This window comes from Takifugu flavidus, chromosome 11 (assembly GCF_003711565.1).
Source record: "Takifugu flavidus isolate HTHZ2018 chromosome 11, ASM371156v2, whole genome shotgun sequence".
Taxonomy (NCBI): Eukaryota; Metazoa; Chordata; class Actinopteri; order Tetraodontiformes; family Tetraodontidae; genus Takifugu; species Takifugu flavidus.
In genome coordinates this window covers 14676703-14694133 of record NC_079530.1, presented here as the reverse complement: position 1 = coordinate 14694133, position 17431 = coordinate 14676703, and the positions used below count along the sequence as shown (strand labels likewise).

Below are 17431 nucleotides of genomic sequence, written 5' to 3'. Positions count from 1 at the left end.
TAGTCTTCTATTTCTATCTGTTTTTATTGTAGCCTTTGTTTGTTTTCAGGGATCAAAACACCAAACAGGAGTAAAAATATTCAGTTTGTTCAGGGCTGTTTTTTGGGTTTGGGCCTTTTTCAGACACGTGAGGTGAAGATGATAAAAGTGAGGCAGAGCTGTGGATGAAAGTTGCAGAAATGATTTGTTATTTGATCAGAATCTGCTCAAGCTTGTGTCTTCCTTGATGGACACCTGGCTCTGGAGCGTTCCCATGGGGATCAAGCCCCTATAGAGCGTCTCTTTTGAAATCCTGCTATTGGAATTTTCCCTCTAACCCTCGCGAGCCGCCTTTGTGCTATCCCTCCTTCGGCGTCAGCTTTTCAAACGTTGTCCCGATCCCAGCAGAGTCCCCGGAAAAGCTTGGAAGCTGCATATGATTGTCAAGTGAGCCGCTGCTGTGGAATAATAGGTTTCTCCTCTCCCAGGCAAGATCCGGATTGTTCCCATCATAACGGGATTATTTCCTCATCAAAGAACCTAATTCAGGATCTTGTTTGTGACCTACCTGGCAACCCCAGGTCCTCGTCTGCCCTGCTGGTCACTGTCCTGAGCACCGGAGGGTGGATGGAGGCTGTAAACTCAGCTGCTTTGAAGCCATTCAGCGTCATTTAATAGTTTAGGAGTGTCGGGATGTGGTGTGGAGTGGCCTCAGATTGACCCCAAAATAGCTTCCTGCAACAACTGGAGTTTATTTTTGAATATCGAATCAAGTGCCTCGCTACGAGTTACGCCTCATGAAAGACTATCAGAATGATTTGAGGCACTTGAGATGCTCCCTATTTTTAGCGACGAGTGTTTTATTATCTTCCCGTCTTGTGCAGCAGAGGATGCTTGTAATGATGAAGGTGGAGGAAGCGGCGCAGGCAGACGCAGCCTCAAGTTTTTTTGTTTTCTTCTCTTTTTTGGAGAAAAAGCGGGGAGAGTTTCACTAACCCTGGGAAACAACCACTGAGCAACATCGGAGGGGGAAATTAGCTTTTGGGATTCGCTGCCCAAGTAGCTGGAACAAAACCCGACCCTTGGAGGTCAGAGGGGAGGGAGGACAAAATCAGACCCCCTTCTGTTTCCTCATTGGGCAGCGCGACAGGGATAGGGCCGGTCTCAGAGGGTTGTTAATTTCATTATCCTGCCTGAGAGGTCCTTGTCAGGGCTGGCAGTGAAGGAGAGGAGGAGATGGGAGATAAAGGGTGAAAGGAGGTTGTGAGGCGTGATTATTCTACATGAGAAATGATCACATACCACGCATATCTTTGGCCTCCTTTCTCTTGGGTGTCCACACATGTTTAACTGTGGTTAACAGCAGGTCCAGGCTGAGGCTAATGAGCATTCTGGGAATTTGCCGTGAACTATTGGGCAAAACTCGCAGTCGTTTTCTTAATCTTCAAATCCAAGTTAGCCAAAGCCAAATTCTGCTGCACATGTAAAACAATCCACTTGGAAATCATGTGAGTTTCTCCAAAAACCACACATACATGATTTTATTTTATTGGCTGAAATAAACTGCAGGATAAAATACGTGCACTTTGTTGTGCATAAATGAAGCAGCCATAGCTGGTGTGGATTACTCCACTTGACCGTGGCTATAGTCTTGGCACGACAGGCCGAGCACAGCAGATACAGTATCGGGGCCCCTGCGTGCATCTGTCCTCTCAAAGCAGCTAACACTGATTACGCTACCTGCAAATGGAAGCGGCTCCCTTGCTGCTGCTTATTGTTTTAATATGTTTCCATTTATCACAGCCTAAAAATAGCAATGTGACTAAGTGCGGAATGTGAGCATTGTGGTCATAAAACAGCGTGTTGCTCGCAAACCCCCATTAAAAGCACATCAGCGAGTGCACGGAGCTTTTAGACAGTGACATTTAGGAACTAACCAAACAGCTGCAGATGGTGATGACTGTGCCTCATCCTGTTTCCCTCTGCGTTTCTACCCTCTTCGATCCATCCTCTTTACTCCCCTCTGTCATTAATGACACTGTGAGCGACGCAGTTTATTTAATAAAGGATGAGTCTTTGCTGTGAGGATCAGTCTGGGGACATTTCCCCCCCCCCCTGCAGTCACCTTGTCGTGCACCTTGTAGTTGAGCCTGCCCCATTCAAGCCTAACAGAATTATGTTAAGTTGCTTCTTCCGCAGCAACAGCGGTGTCTGTTCCAGGTGAATAAATCTTTAACCCCATGTTTCCCCTTTCAGAGCGCGAGGTCGGTCTCACGCCATCGGGGTGTCATGGCTCTCGTTCAGGCACTACCTGTGACTGACCACCCGAAACCAGGTCTTGACGTCCAGCAGTGCCGGCCGCTGTCATCCCACTCTCCCTCAGGCCCGGGCTCCTGTGGCCCCTGCGGCGCCGGGACAGCCATGGGTTCTGTCAGCAGTCTCATTTCGGGCCGGACGTACCAGGAGAGGCACTGCCGGGCTGCCAGTGAATTCCCCACCAAGGTGCGCCGATCTACCCCAGCAACCAACTGCTTCCGACTGCAGGACAACACCCTCCGCAGCGGGAGCTCCTTGGAACAGCTGCTGGCTGTCAACAACCAAACCCATCCCCAGGCCCACGTCGCGCCTCCGCCGTTGCCCAGCAAGCGGCAGCCCCGCCCTGGGAACGCTGCTGCGGAAGCTGGTGGGAAGGCTGCTGGAACACAGGCTCAGGCCACTAATGGAAACTTGGGACATACCAGCAACGAGGTGGTAGTTGGAGACTGGAATGACAATGTGGTGGTTGCCGCTACAAGCCCCTGCAGTGATTCGGAGGACCAAAGGGACAACAGGACTCTCAATGGGAACATTGGAGGACCTCCTCCCAAGCTCATCCCAGTGTCTGGACAGTTAGAAAAGGTAAGAGCAACAGATGCAATAGCACATACATATTGGTCATCAAATAAAGAAATCAGAGATCATTTGATGACATTTCTTGTCTAAATTAAACTTAATTATTGGTATTTTGTAGCAGTCTTGACAGTTAAAAACACATTTTTCTTCAATCGTCTTTTAGTGCCATCCAGCACAGCATGACATTAGCTCTGCCAGCACAGTCACGGTATTCATGTAACATTAAGATTTTTATTGTAAAATGTCTCCTTTGATTACAGCCTGTGACATTATTACAGGGGAGGTTCCTATTGTCTGTTTTCATGGGAATCCCATGCCGCACCCAAGTGCAGTCGTTAGCTGTTTCCCATTGATCCACTGGGAATTTTAATCTCTGGTCTGATGGGCTCAGATGGATCATTTGAGGGTAACTCACCCTGCAGACACACCATGGTCAGTGTCAGTGCTGTGGTCTGTAAATCCCAAAGCAGATGATTGAGAAGGCTGCTTACTTTGTGTTGAGCTCTCATCCTCTCCTCTTCCTCCACATCTTTTTGCGTCTTTTCTCAGGCTTTTGCTTGTGTCGCTACCTTAGTTGTTGCGGAAATAATTAGGAGAATTACTTAATGAAGGCCATGAATAGCAATTAAACTGGATTAGAAGAATCAGAGCCTGGAGGGATGACCTTCCAGCATATCACTCTCAACCTCCTCTAATGAGCTGTATTCATCCATCGCTGATTAGCATGTCTTGGCTTTTATCAGCTGATTTGAATGTGTTTTGGATTTCAGAACATGGAGAAAGTGCTGATTCGTCCGACAGCCTTCAAACCGGTTGTTCCAAAAAATCGCCATTCTGTGCACTACTTGTCACCAAGGCCAGGGGGCAGCAATCTGTCAGCGAGCCAGGCCAGCCTCAACATCCTGCTGCCCAACACCGCCAGCACCACCACCGGCATCGTAATGAGCAGCAGCTCCAGCTCTGAAGGGAAGTGTAGCTCCTACTGCGGAGGCCGTAATGCTCGGAGCAGCCAGTCGTGCTCTATGTCGGACTCGGGGAGAAACTCCCTCTCAAGCCTCCCCACACACAGCAGCACAGGCTACAGCCTGGCTCCCAGTGAAGGCTCTAGCTCCGGTTCCGGTTCCGGGGGTCAGCTGGAGCCAGTGACGGGCCTTGGCCGAAACCCTGCAGGTGGCAACGGGAGCCATAGCCACACCAATTCAGACAGTGGACGGTCGTCATCCAGCAAGAGCACCGGCTCGGGCTCGCTGAGCGGGCGCGGCCAGCCGCTGTCCGACAGCGGGTCCTGTGGCCATTCATCACCTCCTGTGGAAGGCTATGAGGGGGTGGTGAGGGAGCTAGAGGAGAAGCTACGGGAACGAGACCTGGAACTCCAGCAGCTCCGGGAGAATCTTGACGAGAACGAAGCTGCTATCTGCCAGGTACTTTGCTATACATTCGTTTGAGGTGTCGATACTCTAACTGCTGAGCTGTAACTAACGTCCTTAACCCGGCAGGTTTATGAGGAGAAACAGCGTCGTTGTGAAAGGGAGATGGAAGAGCTCAGACAGTGCTGTGCATCAAAGATGAAGCAGGCTTCTCAAAAAGCCCAAAGGTCACAGCAGGTGCTGGAGCTACAGGTACGATTAAAAAGTTTTAAATGTCTCTGGGTTGATCTGTTTTACTTTATAAGGCAGTAAAATGCGCTTCTTTCATGACCGACTGTGTCTGCTGTCAGGTGTTTCAACTCCAACAAGAGAAAAAGAAGCTCCAGGAGGACTTTTCTTCACTGCTGCAGAACAAGGAGATGCTAGAAAAGAGATGTGCCACCATTCAGAGGGAGCAGACCCAGCTGGGCCCGCGCCTGGAGGAAACAAAGTGGGAAGTGAGTGAGACTGCCTGACACCTGGCATCAATATGGATGAACTCAGTGTAAAATAAGAGCTTTTATTCAGGTATAATAGGAATGAAAGAAACATTTTCTGCCTTTTGTTACTCCAGGTATGTCAGAAGTCTGGAGAAATCTCCCTCCTCAAGCAACAGCTAAAAGAGATCCAGTCTGAGCTCAGCCAGAAGGCTGGAGACATTGTGGTGCTGAAGGCCCAGCTGAGAGAGGCCCGTTCCGAGATGCAAGCCAGCCAGGCCCGATTTCAGGAGGCTCAGGCGGCCCTGCGGACACGAACTCTGGAGCTGGAGGTCTGCGAGAACGAGCTCCAGAGGCGCAAGAGCGAAGCCGAGCTGCTCCGTGAGAAACTGGGTCGCGTGGAAGAGGAGCTGACCCGCCTCCGCGACGCTCTGTCCAATCACGGCGTGCTCTCTGTGTCAGGAAGTGGGACTCTGAAAGGACAGTGCATGGGCCTCTCCATCCAGCAGGGGCGCGCTGTGGGAGGACGAGGTGGTCCCAGTCCCTGCGTGTACCGTGATGGAGAAGAGCACCATCTGGTCTGGGGAGGAGAGAGCGATGAAGCCAAGGCACAGAGGCAGAACGCAGAGACTGTGTTAGCGCTCAGACAACAGGTACGAGCTCATATTTAAGTGGTTATTACACACGTTTCAAGACAAAATAATGATTAACTGATACGTTAGACAACCAGGATCTACTGACATACTTGAAGGAGTCCAAAAAGTAAAATTTACAGCGAATAGACTGGATGTTTCTTTGTTTCATCCGTCGCTCAGGTGGACAGACTGAAGGCCGAGCTCCTGTACGAAAGGAGGACCAGTGAGGAGCATCTTTCACACTTTGAGGAAGAGAGGAGAGTCTGGCAGGAGGAGAAGGAAAAGGTACAAACTGGAGCAATCAGTCTCATTTCAGTCTGTGGTCTGCATTAGGGTTTAGGCTTCTAACTTTAGCCGTCTCCCTCCAGGTGATCCGTTACCAGAAGCAGCTGCAGCAGAACTACATCCAGATGTACCGGCGAAACCGGGATCTTGAGCGGGTCATGAGGGAGCTGAGTCTGGAGCTGGAGAGCAGGGACATGGAGGAATATGAGGTCCACAGTGGCAGCAACGACATCCACTTTGAGGAGATCACGGCCACTGAGATCTGAGAGAACCAGGCTACCTCCGTAGTCTGTGCGCACAAAATAACGCGGAAACTGGGCTGGAAACAAACTGAGATGTAAACCAAATCCCGGACACCAAGCCAAATACTGCACTATCTTTGAAGCAGCTCAAAGTGGATCACTGAGCGAGCACTCACCATTTGTCTCTGTCAAAAGGGAGATTTCCCCACGGTGCATTCTTTACATCTGCTAACAGACGTCTATAAATTCTGATAGGGCGCCATCCCTCCCTTTTTTAATGGGTTACAGTCCACTACAAAGCCAGCACAAAGACCTATTTCCTTCAATGGGAGCAAAAGCAGTGAGACCAGGTTCAAATCAGGGTATCCAAAACGGACTGGAACATGAAGCAAAAAAAATACAAAACAATATTAAATATCTGAAAGTTCAACAACATACATTTCTGTACAAATGGCGGTCAGGCATACCAACATCATGACATCATCAACCAGCTACATCTATGTTTAACGGCACGAGACTCAGCAGTTTGTTTCACTTCCAAAAAAAAAAAGTCAAAAAGAATGTATTGTGACTGTTATCACTCCAGACAAATGCAGTAGAACTGGTCACCACTGGAGACGGCGTGATGGGAGCCGTGGCTCCGCTCCGCTCGCTTCTGAAGCGAGTCATCAAATAAAAGCAGAGCCGGTTTGACATTTGCTTACACGTGGACATCCTATTCTGTCATGTTTCACCACCGCAGAGGAAGGAAATGTTTAATCCCAACGCCGCCCGTGTGCCGTGGACCACCGTCGGTTGTGATGTCGCGCTCGGCCGATGCTTCGTCTCATCCAGACACACTCTGGCATAAACATTTACATTTGAGACGGCAGAGATTTGGTCCTGGCTCTCTTTCTGTCGCTCTCCATCTCCGTCCCCATGCCTGCTCCCGTCGTGTTAGCTCAACTATTTTTGGCGGCTTCGGGAGCTAAAAATGGAGCATTCCTTCGACGTGGCATCACCAAAAGATCGTTGCTCGAACGGCATTGCAGTCTGCATCCGGTCCCCTTCGTTACCGCCAGTGCATTTTTATCCCAAATCTGCCGGTCCAAAGCCAAGAGACACTGTCTTCCTGTCTTCCCAGTCTGCTTTTGAGACTTAGAACCAGATGTTGGGAGAAGCTGGTTCAGAGGCGAGGCCGAGCAGATGCTCTCGGGCTGGGCGTCGTCACGCCAGGCGTGAGGAGGAGTGGGTCGGCGTTTGAAGCTGGGAGGTATGCAGCACTGCGTATGACACAGCAGGGTAGGTCTTTCGAAAAACCAGGCCCAGAGCTTTTATTTTACAAAGAGTCTATATCAAGAAACAAAAGTTCAAAGGAAATCTATATAATGGAGAAGATGTTGTATATTTTTATATATAGCACCTGGAAATATTTTGTTGTAGTACTGCTATAAGTGTGGATTTAATATACAGTACAAACTATAAAGACATATATAACATATATAGCTATCACACAACAATAATTCAAATGATCCGTCCGTTATTAATGGAGGCAGCAGCATAACGAGAGCGCACCTAATAGAGTAATGCATGACAATATGTTTATACTAGCTGAATCCGTTTGGCATGAACATATACCGTACTAACGACCACAAAGGGAAAATCGTGAACGCCATAACCACAATATCATGTCACGACTTTAGGGTTTGTGCACATCCCACATTGGCAGATGCACAAGACAGATCGGATCAGGAAAGCGTGACCTCATTGGCTGTGAGGTGGAATCAAAGCCCGCAGTATGCAGTAGCTGCTAGCCTGAATCAAGGGAGGTGACTCTGGATGAGCAGTTTAGGTTTGTCCAGCCAAAACTCATTTTACTGACTGTTACTCATGAGACAGGGGCCAATGAAAGGTGATCTCCCTCCCCGAACAAGTCCCGCATGCGTCCCAGACTTTCACCACACGTCCTTCATGACCGTTTCCTCTGTAAATATGTAAAACGCTAAACAGTATATCAGAGTGACATTGTATTTTATTTAGGCAAAGTATCTATTTCAGATGTAGCCACTGTGACTAGACCAAAGCAACTTAACATAGTTCTTCTTTTGTGGCATTTGTTCTGCATCCTTTTTAAAATGTCCTCTTCCGTTTTTGTCTAAATCATAACGTACGTGGTCGTCTACTTTGTATGTTTACGTGTATATTTCTTGTACAAATGAGTTTTTGATTAAAAACAAGTTGCCACACCAGTAAGTTGGCTCAGCTGTTTACTCGTGTCTCTCCACGGTGCAGAAGGAAGGCAGGGTATATTCCAGTTGCGTGCCCGTATCGCCTTTTAATCTACTTTGATTTAAACTGTGCCGCCAGCCTCCGCGTCCTGCATTTCTCACTGACATGTTTCTGCTGCTGCTCCACATGTCTGCATAAGCTCAGCGCGCAGCGTGGTGTAATTAAGCCTCTGAAGTGGCGGATTGCAACAGAGCTCATGAACTTGAGCCAGAAGACTACAGTACCAAAATACATAGCAGCAATCTGCTCTAATCTCAGCCAGACATTCGCTAAAACCAGACTATCAGTTTTGACAGAGGTCTAATCTGGGTATAAATCTAAAAATCTCATAACGCAGGCTGGGGTAATCTCCGTCTGGCAGGGACGCTGGGCTGAGATGTTCCAACTGGTGAACGCAGACCGGTCGCCGCATGCTCAGCGACCACGCGCGAGGCTGCTTTCCTCCCATATTTGTGCCGTTTTTAGCGGCTGTCTGGTCTGTAAGGCATCCTGAGGCTAGTCAGCAGGTCCTGTAGGGCAGGTGGGGGTGGCAGAGACCACGGGGACCTTCACCACAAAAACCATCGGGTCCTTGGCCTTGTTGCTAAACGCACGGCGAATGGCATCCACGGCGTGTTGATGCGTCACTCCCTGCAGACTCTCCCCGTCCACGGACACCAGCTCATATCCTGCCTAGAAACATGGGAAACCATCAAGCACTGAACGGTAATTCAGCAACGGCTACGTTTCCTTTACAGAGCAGCTGTATTTGTTTGATGCCAGTTTAAGGCTTTGCTTGAGAGCCGCAGCGCTCTGTTATTTCAGCATAATCACACAGAAGGTTGCTGGGGGGGAATAAAAGAAAAAAACTGAGACAAGTACGTGCTTTCCTACAGGATGCTGGAGACAGTGGGCACATTATGGGGCCCTGAGGAAAGGAACTTCCTCTGATGTCATCAGCGGTTGCCAAGGATGCACCTGTCTCATGCGTTCATCCTCAGTGAAGGTTAGAGAACATATTGCTCGGTGCCGACTGTTGTATCTCCACCAAACACCTGTTTTCCCTTTCCCTTTCCAGGCAGATGCATTTTGGTTTAATTTCCCCCCAAATCGTTGAGTCTAGGGGCACTGAGGGGATTTCTAAGCAGTTTATCACGCGTTTTTAAAGGTCAAACGCGTTTTATTTGACATAACTCACAGGCTAATCTCATGATTACTTGAGAACAATGATTCCTGCTCTGACTGGCATAGATACACTCATCAGGATTACTTAAACGTCAGAGATGGTGCCTTGGATAGCACAGAGTTAAGCTTGCAAGAAGTTATCTCAGTCAAATGGATCTTATTTTCCTCACATGCCTACACGCCGGATTGGCTGAGCCGCTCAGCTGTCAGAACGCCACCAGACTGAGTTTAACCTTTAATGAGACGTGTTCTGAGTGGACGGCTGTAGAAAAAAAAAGCCTTCTTCCACCGTCACGACTTATTTCGTGTTATCGTACGTGTGGATGTTAGGAAACAGGATGCCTCTTAACTCTGAGTGGGTCCAAACTCACTTCCCTCCAGGACAGGGGGAGATAACACTGGGTCAACAGAGCTGATATGATTGAGGGGCCGACACGTGTGTGTTGGGGAGCAGAGAGCAGAGATCTGATCCGTGGGCGTGCATGTGAAGCTGCCAAGCTTTTATCCAGGCATGTTTAGGAGCATAAAGATTGAGTCAGGATAGGGTCAAAGTGTTGGTGGGCGCGTTTCACTGCTTAGATCAACCTCACAGGCTGAGTTCCCAACCGTTATGCCCCTGACTTCTCCTCTAGCGCCCCCATGAGGCCAGAAAGGTCACAACACTTGACGGACCGCAGTGGAAGTTCTTGACGTCAGTATAGTATTAACATGTGCAACTATGTTGCCTTGTACTTCGATATTCTTCTATATGAAATGACAATAAGTAGATTTGACTTGATTCAATTTGACACGCTTCCTCTGACACTGGCACTTGTTATGCTTGGTATGCGTGTGTGAGTGTGGCTGTAGACTCATGTGTGACCAGGGGCTCTAATAGAGCTTCAAAGGGCGGAGCAGATATTTGATCCACTCTATGTTCGACAGTAATGACTTGTTAGACCTCGGTACCATGTCAGCTGATAGCCGCCCACTCCAAAACGCATGCAAAATAATGTGCCCACCAGCAGGCACCTGTATTTTCTCCGCACTGCTGCAGTGTGTGTGTGTGTGTGTGTGTGTGTGTGTGTGTGTGTCTCACTCACAGCCCAGCGGTTGAATACCTGTCGGGAATGAGCATTTGTGTCGCGAGTGTTCACATGAAAGATCACAGGCTGCCGTTACACAATGCCGCAGTCAATATTTTAGCCGCGCGTTAGCGGGGCAGCACCTGTGTAGCTCATCAATAATGGAAGCTCGGTGATACATGAGAAGCCCCCCCGCTCATCCTCATCTCTGCTCCTCCAGATGCACAGGTTGAGTAGCCGTTCAGTACAGCTCGGCCTGACAGCGGCCTGCTGTTCCGTGAAGCTGTGGTGATTTTTCTGTTGCCATATTTGTGTCTGAATGTGTTCTGATTTCTCACCTTTAAAGCCTCATTTGTTGATGCAGCTCCTCCTGGGAAGACCGTCTCTATCTTTATCATGGGCTGGATTCTGGATTCGACGCCTCCAGAGATACTAATCCCTAGAAAGAATCATACAGATGGTTGTGGCTAGCTTGTACTTCCCCTAGTTTAAACCTATCAGTTTCTGTTCAACTCACCCAGGGACGGCCTTGATTTGGAAATTAGGACAGCTTTGCTCTCGTGCTCCACAGGTTGCACCTTTGACCTCTGAACGCTCCCTCGGCCCGTGGATGGGCTTTTGTCCCTCTGGTGCTCGAATACGTCTGCTAGGGGAGTTCTGGTCCGTCCTTGTGGGGGAACATGAATGCTGACCTCGGTGTAGTCCTCCTGCTTCCTGGCTTTGCCGTCCGTGCTGTCAGGACTCGCCGCTCTCCTCACAGGTGACCTCCCTCGCTCAGGACCCCGCGATAGCAGGGAGACCTCATCGTGCCGTGACACCCCGTTCTGTCTTCTGTTTGGGGAGTGATGGGGTCGGCGGGGGCTGTGGGCGGAGTCTGTGTGGAGGGAGCTGGCGGATGAGGCGGGGCTCAGAGAGCGCGAACGCACGGCGCCGGAGGCGTAGCTGTCGATGGGTACGTCCAGCAGAGAGGTGAAGGAGCAGGATGGAGACACGTGGACTGAATGTCCCTGCAGTGTGTTCTGGACTGGCTGGAGGTGAAACCCACCCCTGAAGTCTGGGCACACATAAAAATAAACCAAAGATTCAGAACTCCGCCGTCTTCAAGCGTTCAGACCAGGTTTGGGTTAAATATCTGCTGAACTAAACGATGGCTGAATGATGAACTCTCAGCCCTGCTCTGCCCTCATTGAGCCCAACACCAGACACGTATTGATGCCTCATTGACTGCTGAATGGGCTAAAAGTGTCTCTACAATACTCAGGCGTCTTACACACACACACACACACACACACACACACACACACACACACGCTAATCCTCCCTTCTGTCTACTGAGATGAAACATGAACACAGAGGAAACTTGAGCTACGTGCGGGTAAGAGTCCGGCTCAATATGGATTACATATAGAGCTGGACAGATCCAGAATAAAGAGACAGAGTAGTGACAGAGGAGGGCAGGGACACACCGGGGATCGGGGTGATGAGGTGACGTCGAGGCGTTCCGCTGCGAGGGGAGCGCAGAGCCGGAGAACGCACTGAAGAAGATACAAACAACCGATTTGGATTATTTGCCTTTCTAATGTTTGGTTTCATACATGCAAGTAGTGAACTATGCACCAGAGCGGCTTCTGAGGATCTCGTACGCTTCCAACTCAAAAGGCATGATCATGCTGTCAAAGCGAGCCAGCTCCGTGGGGGGTATCAGCATCCTGGAGAGGGTTCCAAGATTAGATCCAGTCACATACTAAAAAAATCGTTGTTGTTTTTTTTAACATAAAGAACTTTGCAGACTTCACTGACTTCACCACTCACCTTATTTCTCTAAGAAGCAGCAGCTTCTCCGGCCTGTCCAAAATGGCCAAAAGGGGGCGCACCAAATCCTCAATCACGTTGTCAGACAAAAACTGAGGCAGAAAGTAGATGTTTGTATATCAGGGCACTGCAGGGTAGCATCAGAACAGCTGTCTGATGGATGGGTTTATGGTCAATACCGGACCGGAATGTTGGGCTATTGAAAAATAACAAAAAACAAGCACCCTGATAAGGAACTGACCCGCCAACAATGTCTCATCACCGCTGCCGCCTCGTCGTGCAGGAGCAGCTTCTTGGCCATGGCCTCCACGTGCTGCAGGGTCTCGGGTTGGGGCAGCCTTCTGCCTTCTTTAACCCCAGCAGGGGAATCCCTCAGAGGGGCAAAGAGCTGGACTGGGTGGCGGGGCTCCTCGTCTGAGAGATTAAAGTGAAGATTTTACTTCTGAGGTTGCAATATTGACCCAGCGGTGATATCACAGATGCTGTTACGGTAAACCAAGAGAGGATTAAGAATCATTAAGACGTTGTCTGTGCAAGGTCGCTGTGATCTCACCTCTGTCGGCGCAGCGGGACGGTGACTTGGGGAGGTTCTTCTCTTTGCGCTCTTTCTTAAATAAGAGGTTGACAAAGGTTTTGGAGCGCTGCAGGTTGCTTTTATCCACGGACGACTGCTTCTCCTTCTGATGCCTCTTCTTGTGTCTGTCTTCTAAAGTTGCAGTCAAAACACATGGTTTAAAATATATAAGCAATAGACAAACAAGACTAACAGCGTTTTTTTTATGATTCAACCCAATTAAACTGTAATTAGCTAAATCTACCTAATCCGGACCTGGCAGCTAAAGGCCATTTTTTCCCTTTTCTTCATTATGATCATTATGACGCCACACGTCGGATATCGGCTGCTTGTTTCTCTTCCAGCCAGCTCCTCTCTTCCCTGCAGTAAATCTGCCACTTTGAGAGGAACCACGGTAACGCTGATGGATTGTATCTGCACCAACACAATCTAAACTGCAGTTGTCCAATCCGCCTTTCTGGGCTCCCACTGTCCGGATCTAAAGGTGTGAATTAGCGTGACGGACCGAAAGGTAAAACAAATGTGTGCATTTGTGTGCAGCTCAAAGGTTCTGGTTGACTTCATGAATCAGTGGTGGGTTTCACCTGATGCGGTGATCTGGCTCTGTGAGCGTCTGATTGGCTTCCTTGGTTTGCTGAGGGCCATCAGAGCTGCGGTCTTGGGCGAATGTCTCGCCACTTCCTGTTCTCCTGATGACTGCTTCCTCGTACCCGTCCGCCCTCGTTCGCCATCTCCTCCCGCCTCCCTCGGACCTTCGCCTTTCCCTCGTATGACCGAGTCTTTTAACAGCACTGTTGCACCTACGGTCCTGCTGGTTTCCGTGGCAAACAGGCTGTCGCGGTATGACCCGTTGGACGGGGGTTGAGGGTCGGTCTGTATGGCTGTGTCGGCGGTTCGCTCAGGGGTGCTGAGGGGTCTGGTGTGGTCCTCTGTGGAGATGGCAACATCTAACATCTCTGAGCCAAAGACAGGAGGGAAAAGGACCTGGGAGAGACCACTGAGAGAGCTGAGGGGGGTGCTGGAGGACAAGGAGGAGGCGGAGGAGTTGGAGTATGAGTGTGGCGGAGGGCCTCCGTTGGCCACTACAGAGTGCAAAACACAGTTAGTACGAGGTGAACCTTGACCTTTGTTCAACCCGCTACGTGTGATTTTAATCATTTTTAAATGGTTTCAATTTTTGTAGGAGCAGAAACGAAATGAAACGGGAAAACTCCGAATCATCAGGTTGCGTTTTGAATCTTTCTCCTAAAGTTATTCACGCCTGGTAATGTCTAACATCTAATCGTACGCTCTAATTTGAGGGGAAATACTCTGACAGAAGCCAACATACATTTGTGGAGCCAGCCATATTCTGCCACCATCTCTTTGTACGCAGGGTATCGTCCTGCCTCCTGTTGAAAAGCACAAAAACAACGACCAAATCACGCAGATCTGCTGAGGAACTGTGGAGACATCGAAGCCAAAGCTACAAGTGTTGATGGTGAGACCCTACGGACGCGATAATGAACACACTTTCACTCTTTAACGTGACAAGCGACCATTTGTTGAGCAGAACTGCGAAGGCTTTGCTCATCAATATCACTACTGCTTCTGTATATAAGAGTTGGACCTATAACTGGGAGGAATACACCCCAGGAACGGGAGAATTCTGCTGATTATAATCTGATCCATCTGAGCCTTTGAATAATGGACATTGTCCCTGGCTGTTTCTCACACGTGGAACCTGAGATCAGAGGGGTAAAATGAGCATGCGGTGATGTTATTAGGCTAAGAGTGCACACTTTGTATTCGCTGCAAGTTACAGACGCCCATTCACAAGCAAGACGGTCGCTTGACATAAAGATAAGTGACACTGAGCAGCCGTGCACACACTCACACACGTATCAATGTATAGAAAACATTGTGGGATGTAAGCCGCGGTGCTCATTTGAGAGACGCTAGCATCGTTTCATAAGCTGTGAGTGCTTCATTACTACCAGAGACACATCTCCACTCTAGTTTTCATGTTTCTATTGGCTCTCTTTTACTCTCCACCATCTCCTAAAGGACCCGATTAAATGTGACTGACTTTACATTTTACAAACTCGCGCCGTCTCTCACCCTGATGGTCAGCATCACATGGGTGTGGCTCTTCAGGACCTCCACAGCGTTGCTGTGGGTGATGTCGTCGAAGTTGACCCCGTTGGCTGCGAGGATCTGATCCCCCATTTTGATGCCGTGTTGCTCCGCGATCCCGCCTGGATCCAGCCTGAGGAGACCAAACAGGCAACCGTGCACACACATAGACATCAACCCCCAAGACAGACGCATCACGTCAGTCCACCATCTCTTTTCTCGTTCAAGGTCACAGGGATCGAGAGAGCGTTTTATTGGAACGTGTCTCGGCGGCTGCTCGCTTCCTACTTTGAGACGTAAATTCCGAGCCCGAACTCTTTGCCTCCTCTGATGTTGAACCCGAGGCGGTAGTCGTCTGAAGTGGTGAAGAGATGGACGATTCTACGGAGAGCACCGTCGGAGCCGGCCTCTGGCGGCGCGCGTCCGCTGTCCTCCACCACCATCCGCCGGTGAATCAGATCCACCCTGAGCAGGAACATGAAGCAGAAGCACAAGAACACGCTCATATGACAATAGAGATTCTTTCAGATGATAAGCTGGACCTGAGGGCCGGGTCATGTGAAGGTCATGTGAAGGTCACGTGACGGCACGAGTCAGTGAGGAGATCTTTGCGTTCTCTGTCCTCACCACGTGGTCTTCTCCTTGGAGTAGCGGATGCCCGGGATCTTTCCCACTCGTCTCACCGCCATCCGCAGTCTGTTGTTCCCCGTCAGGACCTTCACGGCGCTGCTCATGGTGATGCTCTCCAGGCTGACGCCGTTCACCTCCATCAGCTTGTCGCCGACAGTCAGCCCGGCGCGTGCTGCGGTCGCAGGAGGGCGTCAGCCACAAACACGCGGAGCGCGAATCTCACCCGTCTCACCTGCTGGACTGTCATCTTCCACTTTACTGACAAATATGCCGAGTCCATGTTCGGAGCCCCCTCGGACACTGAAGCCCAGTCGGCCATCCGGGCTCTTATCGACCGTCACTGTGTGGATGTCATCGCTGTCGTCTCCTCCTGAAAAACACAAGCCATAAAAAAAAAGCATCAATCAACTCATGAGCGGACTGTATATCAGAATCCCAACTCTGACATCAGACAGATCTGTTTATTGCCTTTGTTACCGTAGCAACACTTGCCCATCGTCAGGCCTTAAACTCACCATCAGCAGGGGCGTTAATAAGAATGACCCTGCCCATTGGGGAGGAGGAGCGGTAACCGTGGCGCTGCTTCTTCAGCATGTAGCGCGTGGAGCTGTGGGACCCCCCAGACTGGCTTCCAGTGTTGAACTGGGGGTGCCCACCTCCATTTGTCATCTCCCTCCAGTCAGAGGAGAGAGAGGAGTGAGGCATATTAGTCGTCCCTCAGTCATCCAGACAGGAGGAGAGCTGGGGTCTGCTGGCAGGACGGCTGAGAAGGAGGTTCAGCTGGGAACGGAGCGGATGCTCTTTCCCAGCTTTCCCGGTTGTTGGTCCTGCAGATGGTGAGACGGGACGCTCAAAGCTGTGACTAACATCCCGGTGCTTCACCAAAACACTCAGACTGTCCAAAGTGAGGAAAAAAAGAGGATTTTCACTCGCTGAAATTCTTTGCAGATTGATAAATAAAAGGGATCATCCACAAGTTCTCCCTGAAGTCTCTAGATCGACCTCAAAGGAGGTGGCGTGCCTGTTGTCCCACGCCTCAGGTGAGGACCCCAGCTGCTCTGTAGAGAAGCTGCGGTGCATGTGCATCTCCTGGCTCCATGTTTAATTAATTAGTTGCCTGTTCGGACAAGAGTGTAATGAATTAAGTGGCCACAGTATGTTCCAGCAAGCCAGTAAAACAGCATTATTTGACTGTTACAATATATAATCCACAAGCTAAAGAGATCAGGAGAAAATATAACACAAATACATTTGAATCCTGTAGGTGTGTAAGACTCGTGTGTGTGTTTATGAATCAGCACCACGGACAGCGACAGAACACAGGCAGCGCTTTCATTTAAGTTCTGTTCCAGATCGGCACCTGAGAACGGTGGTACCAACACAATAAATCGTCTTAAACGCGTCTCTATAGCTGCATTTCCGGTTAAACAACTGCACAGCAAACGGCATTATTACCTGATATTGTCATTTGGTGTCGCTGAGACAGCAGGGTCGACAGCAGGAGCATTATTGCGCCTCCCCCGTTTTCCAGGTGACCGTTATTATCTGGGAGGTGTAATCCTTTTAAGCCCCAGCAGCTGTGGACTTCAATATGAAAATAAGTCAAGACATCTCTCAGCCTGCTTTATTCTGACCCCAGTAACCTTATATCTGCAATAGTCCGTTAAGATTACATTTGTTAGAGAGGAAAAAGTGAGCGGGGTTATTTGGTCTTGCAATACCCCCACCTGGTGGCCATTAGTGATAACATGTTTATAGTGATAATTAAACAGTAATAATGTGCATTTAAATTGCTTCTAACCCACCCCCCATGTTTTTTTGTAAGGAATTTCAAAAATATAAAATAATACAATTGTTCCTTATGTTTAAAAGTCCGGCAAACGTAATTGTACAAGCTTCTTTTGTACAAGTTTCTCTTGTGCAGAAAG

General features: G+C 49.3%; 2 protein-coding genes across 2 annotated transcripts in view; one reads left to right on the top strand and one right to left on the bottom strand.

The window, feature by feature from the left end:
* The window catches only part of lzts2a (leucine zipper, putative tumor suppressor 2a), a 25467-nt gene extending 17359 nt beyond the window's left edge, over positions 1 to 8108 (top strand). The window contains exons 3-9 of the mRNA XM_057046820.1: positions 2236 to 2877; positions 3642 to 4292; positions 4368 to 4490; positions 4589 to 4735; positions 4852 to 5367; positions 5530 to 5634; positions 5718 to 8108. Coding sequence (XP_056902800.1) covers positions 2269 to 2877; positions 3642 to 4292; positions 4368 to 4490; positions 4589 to 4735; positions 4852 to 5367; positions 5530 to 5634; positions 5718 to 5900 — 2334 coding nt within the window. The 5' untranslated portion in view covers positions 2236 to 2268 and the 3' untranslated portion in view covers positions 5901 to 8108. The remainder of the gene's footprint in view (positions 1 to 2235; positions 2878 to 3641; positions 4293 to 4367; positions 4491 to 4588; positions 4736 to 4851; positions 5368 to 5529; positions 5635 to 5717) is intronic.
* LOC130533433 (PDZ domain-containing protein 7-like) lies at positions 7870 to 17431 on the bottom strand. The gene is made up of 16 exons (XM_057046819.1): positions 16959 to 17431; positions 16019 to 16620; positions 15736 to 15873; positions 15501 to 15675; positions 15162 to 15338; positions 14859 to 15006; positions 14089 to 14149; positions 13343 to 13840; positions 12738 to 12890; positions 12426 to 12598; positions 12185 to 12276; positions 11990 to 12081; positions 11839 to 11907; positions 10890 to 11426; positions 10711 to 10811; positions 7870 to 8816 (listed from the first exon to the last, which is right to left on the bottom strand). Exons 2-16 carry the CDS (start codon positions 16206 to 16208, stop codon positions 8640 to 8642), a joined length of 2781 nt encoding a protein of 926 aa, XP_056902799.1. The 5' UTR covers positions 16209 to 16620; positions 16959 to 17431; the 3' UTR covers positions 7870 to 8639.

Bases quoted from the DNA above. Each gene is read 5' to 3' on its own strand.
- LOC130533433 (XM_057046819.1), bottom strand. From the start codon at position 16,208: ATGCCTCACTCCTCTCTCTCCTCTGACTGGAGGGAGATGACAAATGGA. The intron at 15,874-16,018 runs GTGAGTTTAAGG...TGTGTTTTTCAG, and splicing joins TATTAACGCCCCTGCTGATG to GAGGAGACGACAGCGATGAC. The intron at 8,817-10,710 runs GTGAGAAATCAG...CCATGTTTCTAG, and splicing joins CAACAAATGAGGCTTTAAAG to GCAGGATATGAGCTGGTGTC.